This window comes from Botryllus schlosseri, chromosome 10 (assembly GCF_051294905.1).
Source record: "Botryllus schlosseri isolate E-star chromosome 10, Bs_hap1, whole genome shotgun sequence".
Lineage (NCBI taxonomy): Eukaryota > Metazoa > Chordata > Ascidiacea > Stolidobranchia > Styelidae > Botryllus > Botryllus schlosseri.
The window spans coordinates 21,603,189-21,614,745 of NC_137245.1; the positions used below are offsets into that span (position 1 = coordinate 21,603,189).

Consider the following 11,557-nt stretch of genomic DNA (forward strand, 5'->3'; position numbering starts at 1 on the left):
AATGCTCTCCGTAGAAATTTCAACCCTGATAAAGTTCCGGATGAACGATGATGACAGCGACTTTTGAATCAATCAATCAATCAGGTTTATTAATATTTTCATCGTTTCAAAACATCACGTGACTGCGATAAATGAAAAGATAGGAAGGTGTCGAAACAACTTGGAGTTGCCTTTAATATCAGACACCCACCTTAGCCTAGGTGAAGTAAAGTAGAGGCATGCACAGTGCACACTGAATGAAAAGTAATGCAGAGAATATAAGACGCAAGCGACAAAATGAAGTGGCATGTGGCGGAGGGCAATCGTATGGATAGTGTCTTCGATAACCTTAGGTGGACAATCGCAAGGTTTCCTTTTTTGTCACCGTGAGACGGAATGATTTTTTTTTCATCATCATTGGTTTATTAGCAGTTTTATCGGTTCAACACCACAAAAATGCGATACAATGAAAAGATAGGAAGGTGTCGAAGCGACTTGGAGTCCATTGAATCAGACACCCACCTTGGCCTAGGCGATGTAAAGAGGAGGCCTGCACACTGAATAAAAAGTAAAGATAGTATAGAAAAAGGCAAGCAGCAAGCTGAAAATTAGATGAGACCCATTTAACAGAAGGCAATTTTATTGAAGGCTGCTATAAAATTTATAACTATTTTTTCTCACTAATAGTTGATTGATGAATAGTTGGTTTCGTCAGAATGGGAAGATAGTGTTGCATACCATGGTGTGCTAAGACCTCTGCCAATGCGCATTTGTTTAAAGTTTTGATCACAGACGTTGACATTGCCGGGACTTCCATTCATTCCACTGCAAGGTTCAGGGGTACAACCTACGAAGTTTCGTTTGCGAACGCAAACTTCTGTCATACGTTAAAACTCACTCATTCCTGGTATTATTGAAAGGCTTTTTGTAAAGGGGGGTCGGAGGGACAAATTCCTTATGGGGGCCCAAGACCAACGTTTTTTTCGGGGGCGGGGCTGGCGAGGTGTAGTTTCGGTCCTAGTGGTATCCAGCGAGATGGTGTAATGGTTATGTGTCCGGCTTCTCGATCGGTAGGTCGTGGGTTCGATCCCCGGCCGTGTCATACCAAAAACTCGAAAATTGGTATCCGCAGCTATCATGCTAGGCGCTCAGCAATCACGGATAGCATGGAGGAGAAAAAAAACGAGGGCGCTGACTAGATGACCTCACGGCCGTATCGCAACTCCGTCGTCAAAGCATCTCGATGGTGCAGGCGAAAAAGAATATCATATCTCTCTCTCACCCGCTCTGCATGTGTATGTGTACTGTGTAGCCTACTGTACATCATCTTGAATAATAAATTGCAGCAACCGATTGGCGACAGCTAGTGACAACAACTTTTCATCATTCCATTTCTTTGGCGGTATATCTCAATTATCAACTTGCGACAGTTATTTGTTATCTTATATTCCCATGTCTATACTATTATATATTGATTTATCGGGCGTGTGGATTGCTGCAATAACAGTGACGCTAGTTCTTGAGTGCGATGAAAAACTGAATAAATTATGTGTGTTCCTAAGTCTCAGGAACTTATGGTACATGACCTCAACCAGCTAGGCCTATATCACAAAATAATATCTGCCTGTAAATAATCGCCACTCGCCTCACGCTGAAGACCATATCATGCTGCAGAATGCATGTCATTTGTAAATCCAGAACAACTATATCATGAAAAAACTCTGTAACCAAATCTCTCCGCATTAATTATATTTACATCAATATAAAATTTATACCAGCATTCGGCAATATTGATGCAAAGCGACCATGATTTCCAATTGATTTGCGATGATGACCATCCAGCGGTGGAGTCATTTCCAAGGCAGATTTAATCGTATAGGCAGGGCCGTAACTGCCGCACCCCAAACCCCCCAATTGGGGGGGGGCGAGCTCGAAGGGGGCCCAAAATTATTTCGTGAATTAGCATAAATAATAGAGTATTTTTTGAAAATTTAAGCAACTTTATCAAAAATTTTTCGCGCTGCGCGCGATTTCCAGTTGCCAAGTATCTTGAATATTGGGTACTCTTCCCACAAGGAAAAATACGCAAGATTTATAGAAATGGGCATATCAGCGTTGGCCATTACCTCGTCACGACGCACCAAGACATATAAAGTTTTAGGTCATGTAACATGCGACTGCAAAAAGTGTGCCAGAACGATCGGCAGCGAGAAAACCTTGGCCGAAAATTATGCTGACCGAAAACTTCGTTATATATACAAAATACATGTGGTTTTAATAGTCCATAGGCGTCTAAATGACTGGCACCTAAATGTTCCTATCTTGGCAATCTGAACCAAACAAGACAAATACCACCCCGCAGGGAAAATTATATGCCATTGAAGAAATACCAATTTGAAATCGTTTGATCTTTTAGTTTAGTACGTTTGGGCGATTGTATATTTTTGATATAGCAGACAGGAGGTCACGAAATAACATCATGTAACGAAGTCATACCAATGGGTCCACCTGCCCGAAGATGTTTAATTAATATTTACGGGCTCTACATTTTCCAAGACAACACCTGACTCAGCTCTACCGGTAAATCTGATTACGTGAGCAGCTGGGCATAGAGGACAAGAAATTGATAGCAATATATATGCAATTCCCGATCTTATTGACCGATTTTATCAGGAATTATCGAAAATTTTCGCACTTCGCGCTGGCTTACTAAGCAGTACATCTGTAATTTCGTGAACAACGTGGTGGCGGCCTGGCGGGCCGGTTTGTCACCCTATGGAAGCCCAAGCCTCCAGTTTTTTTTGGGCCTGACGAAGTGCTGTTTCTTTCCTGCCAACGGGTATACAATACACCCGGAGATGTTTATTTATTATTGAGGGGTCCTACCCTTTCAAACACACCTCACTCTGCTCTACCGGTAAATTTGATTACGTGAGCAGAGAAAGGATAAAAATTGATAGCAATATATATGCAATTCCCGATCATATTGCCCGACTCAGTCATGAATTATAGAAATTTTTCGCGCTTCGCGCGTTTAGTCGATAAAAACTGACTCACGAAACGGAGACCCAATATAGATGATAAGCGGCGGTAAACAACGGACAGCCAGAGGGGGGGGCTGGGGGGCGAAGCCCCCCAAAAGTTAGGTTTATCACCCTATGGAGGGGGCCAGGACCAACGTTTTGGGGGGGGCTGACGAAGTGCTGTCACGGCCCTGCGTATAGGTTGGCGTCAAGCTCGTCCATCACAGTGAACTGATGGACGGAAGTATAGTTCGCTATTTTTCGTCAACTGTGGTGTAGGCTACCCCATGGCTCAGTGCTTGGGTCGGTCCTTTTCTCTTTATATGCCACCGACATTTTTGAATTCTCCGCATTGAGTACCACAATGTTCGCTGATAATACTCACCTCTTCTCTTAACTCATCATCTACGGCTAAGTCGGGTGCCGCGACCAGTGACCAAGTGTAGGCTACAAAGTGCATGAGTGGACGGTCGTCAATAATCATTGCGTCAACGCGGCGAAATCCCAGTTATTGGCCATACACTCCGAATAAAACCTAACCGTTAACATCGCTGGTCAACCTATTTCTATACATACTTTGTAATTGACTAGAAGTCCGAGGCATTTCTTCTCCTTCGACCTTTATATGGTGCCATTCTGTCAGCATGTGCGTTATCATACTGTTTAGTATAGCTATCAGCCAGTAAGAATCAGCACGGTATTCAGAATATATAAAAAGCAGCGAACCACGCGAAAAGCAGCAAAGATCGACGATTGCAAGTCTTGATAACGTCAGGTTCGGTTATTTATTTACTCGGCCCGAAGTAGAGTTCTGCTTGCTGTTCCTTCGCCCAGTGCTTGGACTTCTCGTGGATTTCTTATCGGTACCCTTGCTGTGAGGGGACTTCGGTTCAGTGGACCTTCGCCGCGTCGTCTTCGGAGATCTTCCCGATTTCTTACTTTCAAGCGAAGTGCGATCTTTGCCGTAATGCAGCGCTTTTCTGCTGCGCTTAGGTGACGCTTCGGCGCTCTGCATCGACCTGAATGACTCTGAAAACGGGAGAGTCGAGTCGATTCAGAGCGAAATAGTAAACATTTCATGTTATTAATTTTCGGAAGTTGATTGCAAAATGCATTCAAATAAACGAGTACAATCAAATATATGGAGCTTACAAAATATTAACGGCAAGCGTCCAACCGCGCTACACTACGATTAAATGTGGTCAGCAACGATGTATTTCCACTTTTTACTTGCGAACCCGTCCCTGTATAAGGGCAACTAAATATAATCTGAAAACTGTACCTATATTTGGAGAATCATTACTCGTTTTTCGCCAATCAGGAAAATACATACCGCAATTTCCAAAGAATAGCCACCTCCGATTAACTGCAGAGAGCAATCGACTCCTCGGTCAAACCTACATTGATTTTCTATTTCCACTTGAAGGAAATTTTGAAATGCATTAGAAATCGCTACTCCTACTTGTACCTGAGTAGGAATTCAAGGCGTCACGTCTACTTGAGTAGCAACTCCGCCTACTTAGACCAACTCTGAGGTTAAAGTAAGTAAAATTGAACGTTTCAAAATGAAAGCGAGACCAGCAACATTCTCACTATAACGACATATTTACATGGTACAATGTTATATGCTTCTATGCTGTATGCTATGTGACATTTTTTAGTTTTGTCGCAGACAGGAAGAATGGGGTCGTGAAGCGAATTAAATGTATTATTCGCTGGTAAACTGCGAAAACACTATCATTCCAATATCGTAACGAGTGCACGCATACTGCATATAGGCTTCCAGTTAGAGTGTTACTTAGCAGACAAACATTAGTTTTCTCTACTGCTTTGTACTTATCAGCCAATAGCGTTTCTCAAACTAAACAAGCCCATACAATACACTAGTAACTCTTGGACTACAGCACGCTGAGCATTTCTAAACGAAAATGCTATTGGTTAGTGAATGTGACTACGTATCAAGTCCAGTGACCCACCTCAGCGCCAATAGCTGAACATGCACTGCCGCTTTTACAACACCTGCCGGGTGTGATTTCGCCTCAGACAGCGTTTCACTGCCTTTGGCTGACTATTCCGAGCAGCCGCTATACAAAACGTTACAAAAAATACTGGTTGGTTTGTTAACAGACTTTGGATGATTTTTATCCTTTTATGACTTCGTAAGTTCATATAATGTAAATCCGTCGAAGTTTGGCAATTATTTACACTTCTGTATAAAATTACCAGCAAAGTTTTCCCATCACAACAACATTTATTTATGCGTAATCACTATAACTATGTTTTCTATTTTAGTAATGGATGATCTGATCAATGATGATCATATCAGAGTTCAACGCCACGTTGCACCTTTATCCAATTAATATGTGACGTCAACTGTACGTAATAATGAGGGCTTTGCAAAATCGGATTCCGAATCAAGTAGGCCTATTACGAGTCGAGTATTCGAGTAGTTCTCATTATGAAGCCGTAACTATATGGATACATTGGAAAGTTCAAATACGTACTTTAAATGCGACCACAAATAATACCAGTTACACTGCATAGAGAAGATAATTCGATATTTTCGACTGTATCTATCTCATAGGGTTTTATGCCAATGCTGAGCTTCAAGGCTGCCACTGCAGGAAGAAAGTGCCGTAACTCGTAATGACTAGAGACGCATATTTTCAGTTCACGAAAAGATCGCCTCACGCTATTCGTCTAGGGCGGAGATAATAAAGTTGGATTAGCAATGAAGTCGATTATCGCGTTCGTCAGGATTTATCAACCCAGGATTAAAGAAGCCGGTTGATCGCGGCGAATAAAGTTAGTGTTAATCTGACGAGTTAACAAACTGGCACAAACTATAACTAGTTATCTATGAAAACTGCGTACACTGAGTATCATTCATACGCGCAAATATTTCCGAAAATGACGGTACCGATTGTCTGTCTCCTAGCTTGGTAATGGCTTCACGAAGAAATCAGCGAATTATGTACACGTCATTGCAGAGCGATATCAATATTCTATAATCCATTTGTTAGCAGTACCTTACGAATTTGACACGATTTTGATTTCGCGATGATGATAATTCTAGATATTGCAGTGGCAGTATCGTTATTAACAGGCTGCTGTTTCATTCAACAAATTGACAACTATAGCAGCCTAGCGCGTTTTCGTATTATGATGCAACCAGATAACGCCACTTGATTGAAAACTCGGGACACCTCGCTCGACTAACCATCGCGCGTAACCTTTTCCAACCTAACGCGTCGCGATTAGCAGTATTTAATCACACACTTAGCATTCTTCTCGATCAAAGAACTTTATTATCTCCGCCTAAAATGCGTCCCGATTAGCAGTTTTTAATCACATGATTAGCATTCTCCCGGATCAGCCGACTTTATTATCTCCGCCCTAAAGTCGTTAAGATTAATACTGGATTCAGATTTGAGTAATCGAATCATCGTGCCGAGTAATAATCATACCAATAATGCGTAACGTAATAACAGAATAATCGGGAAAAGTCGTAATGCTAGCCATTTCAAATAGATATGTTGTACAGGACAATTTGACCCTACATGGGCGAAAGCCCCAGAGTTTATCCATACCTAATGCAAGAAGCTCCTCCGGAGGTACATAGTCCACCGGTTTTATATTATTCGTTTGACACCAATCTTTATCTTCGTCATCATGCGGTGCCACCTCACCCGATCGCTCGTTTTGAATTCTTCTTTCTCTGTATTCTCGTTCGGCCCTATACAAAAGCCCGGGTACAAAAATATTTTCAGCAACTATAATGAATGAAATAAAAATGCAAACGATAACGGAAATGAAAACACATGAGTATCTTACACGTTCAGAAAATCAGTGGCTTCTTTGTGTCCGTAAATTTGTGCTATTCGCTTGGGGGTGTCGCCGTACAAGTCCATACGGTCCATCGGAGAATTCATTTGATGAAGAACTCTGAACATTTCAATCGAAACAATTGGCGCACAACCGGAGCAATGATGCATTCCTAAAATATATAGGTACGGGCCCAGAACAATGCCATTGATATCATTACGTGCAGCTCCAGTGCAGCGTTTCTTAACCTGTTATTTGACGCGGACCCCTAAACTTGTTATGTGGTCATATTGGAAATCTGATGGTCATCACTTCCGTAATGGTCACATACTGTCATCTGGTCTAGTTATTGCCTACCAGGCTAACCGATGACAAAATAAATAAATGAGACAAAATAAGAAGATATGTTTAAAGGACAATGTAGATTTATGGCCGTAATTTAAACATTAGCCTTTGATGGGCCGCTTAGAGCTAGTCCACGAGGGACCCATGGACCCCAGGTTAAGAAGCTCTGATTTAGGTCGAGTAGGTGAAACCGATCATGCAGAGAATTTATCACCATAAAAATTGTGACGTTTGGTTTCTTTTTCAACGTATACATTCGAATTGGTTATCGTTTCATCGTTTTCCGCCTTCTTGTCATTTAATTCGGGTAATATTCATACCTCATTCACACACGCTACCGTTCGTGCATTCAGCCACGCATGCGATTGCGTTCTGATATAATTTTGCATAATACCATCAAAGTAAACTACAGTCGAGTAAAGCTCTCGCAAAAGTGATCCCAACACGGACTGTACCTTCTCAGAACCTTGGCTATAGGGGATGGAGAGTTAGCTTCAAAGCCAAGATACCTTCGTAACAATTTGTCTGCTAGAGCGGTGAGTTTTCCACATGATGTCCAAAAAAGCAAGATGCTTGGCTTTTCCGCACATTTGCACAGAATACGTGAATTGTGAGGCGGTTGGCATATAAACCTACCTTAAAACGTTGGTTTTGCCTGATTCGGCAGCGAAATGAGCTGCAGTCCAACCGGACGTTGACCGAAGTCCAGGGTGCGCACCTTTGTCGATGAGTCTTCTGACCATATCCCCTTTACCTACGAACAGGAAAGTGGTAGCAAGTGAAATATCGATATTTCAGTTGGATCCCTTCTCTGTCAAACATGGTAAGGTATTTCCGATTACATCTGGTATTTCGAGGACTGTTCACACTGGACGAGTCATGAAATCTGGCATGCACGCTTAAAACAACACACAATACGGTATAAACAGGATAACAAAGAGCAATCTTCGCCTAGTGTGATAATTTGGGTATCGAGTCCTGTCAGAAATGCAGAATAGGTTTATAATTTCCAAATATCCTAATTTGCACAGATCTCAGCTATGTTGTCGTGGCATTGGAGGAACAAATTTTTCCGCTGGACAATGGGTAGCTTCTATAATGTTGTATACCCATCTTGAACACATGTAGACCAGCATGCAATAGAATAGATAGATTATTATTCAGCACCCTAACAGGGGCCAATTCAAAACAGAGGCCAATTCAAGACAGAGGCCAATTCAAGACAAAGGCCAATTCAATCTGCAAGAATGCAGGAGCAATCGATTGAATCGAATGAAGTCGTCACATATTATGCATACCTAGCATGCAACACCAGTGTAGAGGAGTTCTTTCGCTCCAGTCGGGGTCCTTGTAGTTGATCGATTCAAACTTGCCGGCTTTTAGCATTTCTTCTAATTTATCAGCATCCCCGGTCGCACACACTTCGTGCAGCTCCGAAAGCCTGAGCCCTTTGGCTTCTTTCGATGAATCTGCTGTGCCCAACGGAGACGATGGTGGCATTGCTGATCGTCTCCGATCACTTCTGTCTGTCATCACAACTCACACAGAACTTGGTTTTACATAAAGATCATATGGCGTCAGTTACTGTGAAGATGTTATACAACAGCATGTGACTTTCGATACATAGGCTACATACGCGAACATGAAGTTCTTTCTATTTCATTTGATATATATGCACTGGATATGTCTTGTACATGCATTTAACATATTTTCCTGATCTTCTATTCCAATAGATGCATAACTCGGGTTGCATAACAGGAAACACCTCTCCAGCAGTCCATGCTCTGCAGTGTTCACTCTCCCAAAGCACTGTATTGTCAACTAGGGTGTCATTTTTCGTCAGTAAGAGAGCACGGCTGAACAAAAAGTTTAAACAAGGGACATGTTTATTTGAAAATAATGTTATGGCAATCACTTTCCTATTCGGATGTCGATATGGAGTAGCTTCCCAACCGGTGGGGAATTGAGGGGCTTCTGCTGGGGAACAGGCCCACTTGTAAAAAAGTTACATACAGTAGATACAGGGATATATAGTTCGATATATCTCTGAGTAGATATATATTTTGAAATCAAGATAACCAGTGATGACACGGGATATAGCGTAGTGGTAAGTTCACAGGTTTATCTAGGCTCCTCCTAGCCATCTGATCGGGTGTACTACAAAGCCTAGAAGTGGGCCGTGCCACAAGTCGGTGGCAGCAACAACAACAGCAACAACAACATGGCTTTTCTTGAAAATAACATCATACTGTTTATGTAGAAATTGGGTTGACTTTCATTATTTCAAAGCGAATTCTGCAATTGCAATTCTTGAAATACGTTTAGAGACAAAGAAAGATGGTGGCGAATGTAATATATTAATGCGTAACGCTTCCGACGACACATTTGTGTATGATCGCTACAATTGTGGTACCAAAATTGACAAAATTATTTTTTATTGAACATATATCGTCAAGCGTGCTCATTTCTATCTAGCAGCTCATCTTGTAGTTATTATGTAAAATGGTTATGTAGGCCAACATCACACGAGAAAATGGACTTTTGTGAATATTTCGATGTCATCGTGATTGAATTTATTAATCCAACTATATTTATTGTTACACAATACCCAACAGAACATCTCGATACAGCAAAATTTTTGTATCATGCAGTAGGCTATTGGCAATTTACCAACTAAAATGAGTCTGCACGGCAAGCTATTTCATCTCAGATGGCCATACCGTTGATGTGAGTTCTACAAGTAATGAAGCGAAACTGCCTCGTAATTTTCATAATGTAAAAAATATAAATAAGGTTATCAACCATTTTGTAAATTTAGAGGCTTTGCGGACCCCCAGAAAATACTTCGCGGACCCCCGGTTGAGTACCACTGCACTAGACAGAGGTTCTGTAGTGAAATGCGATTGTCTACTATCAGACGTTCGAGGTATATTGATTGCCCTCAAATATCCAAATAGCTGCAGGGTCTGTGGCATCCGGCATATCACTCTGGTACATGGGTCGTCACTATCAATTAAGCGGGGTGTCAACTTTCACCAAGCTTGAACGAGTTTTTACTAAACAACGTGTTATCAAATTTTATTTGAGGATTTTATTATAAGGAAGTTGGAAACCACTGATCTGGAGCAATGCGTTTCCGGCTTGTATAGTACGAAAGAGACATGGCCAGGTTGGATGTAGATTTCAGAATGCTGATCAATTGCCAATATACTACAGAGCCACAGAAAGCTAAGCTGACACGAAGACAATATTGGCTGAGACTACGTTATATGCTCAAGTTTCGAAATCATGGTCCATAGTAGGATCTCTGTCGACTGAAGATATAGGATCGGCTCAAATAACAATACTGTACAGGTACACCCAAAACAGGGATGAAACATGCCCGACCCTCACTGCTGACAATAGTGGACAAAGCAACTCACTATAAAGAAATATTTCACCCCGGCCTGATACCAGATCGTTGCTATAGCAATTGAGCATTATGAGCAATGTGCATTCTGACAATGTTCAGTGTGCAGGTCTATGTGTTCGGTGGGATATAACTAGTACTGCTAACTAAATTATATCAATACTGATATACTACGAAAACAGGGTGGCTATATATATACAATGAATAGATCCGTGTTAGCCAATACGAACTGTAGCGTTAGGTTACTATGTGACATGCCGCTACTTACGTACTATACGAAGTTCATATTCAATAAAGCTAATTTTCTTTGTTAGAGTCTTCAAAATCACCACTAATTAATTCAAATGTGTGACATGTCTGCAATAAGTACGGCAGGTTGCTAACAATGTGCTAATAGGTAGCAAATTATGCTACTACTAAGTTCATATATCGATATACAAATCTGACATCTATGCGATTTGAAGTGCTGGATGCTTACGATAGGTAATTAGGTATAGGAAAGCACATCGGTCTCATGTTCTGCGGTCCTGAGCTACTCGAACGCCCTTTGTGAATCAACTGCTACAGAATTCCTTCGAACAACAATGGCCTATCTTAGCGACTTACGCTCTAGATAACAAGTGTGCGCCATTGTTGTTTCTTCTGTGGGAATTCGAACCATTAAATATCCTCATATTGTATCCATCTACTCAAATATAAAGGCTACGATTAGCTTACTTTATTTGCACTCTGCTAATAATACAGAGGTCGAAATGAATGCTTAGGAGAAATGGAAGTCTGGTTGCGTCTTGTGCGTACACAATACACATTGTCAATGTACAACATAACAACAACAACAACAATCATTGGCTTATAATTTTCATCTGAACAAGTTACACACAATGTACAATGCGATAAGACACAATGCGATGTAACGAACTGATAGGAGGATGTCGAACGACATGCATCAGTAGCGAGCCTTTACTGTTTACTCTAA

General features: G+C 41.3%; 1 protein-coding gene across 2 annotated transcripts; it reads right to left on the reverse strand.

The window, feature by feature from the left end:
* Positions 1–2,878: 2,878 nt before the first annotated feature.
* On the reverse strand, positions 2,879–11,239 carry LOC145448977 (ankyrin repeat domain-containing protein 66-like). Of its 2 annotated transcripts, XM_080327438.1 has the most exons (6): positions 8,471–11,239; positions 7,809–7,926; positions 6,837–6,947; positions 6,593–6,738; positions 4,979–5,086; positions 3,803–4,031 (listed from the first exon to the last, which is right to left on the reverse strand). In XM_080327438.1, exons 1-5 carry the CDS (start codon positions 8,703–8,705, stop codon positions 5,013–5,015), a joined length of 684 nt encoding a protein of 227 aa, XP_080183564.1. In that variant the 5' UTR covers positions 8,706–11,239; the 3' UTR covers positions 3,803–4,031; positions 4,979–5,012. The 2 variants fall into 2 exon arrangements, with proteins under 2 accessions (XP_080183563.1, XP_080183564.1); XM_080327437.1 differs by lacking the exon at positions 4,979–5,086 and having other exon boundaries at positions 2,879–4,031; positions 8,471–11,232.
* Positions 11,240–11,557: the final 318 nt, after the last annotated feature.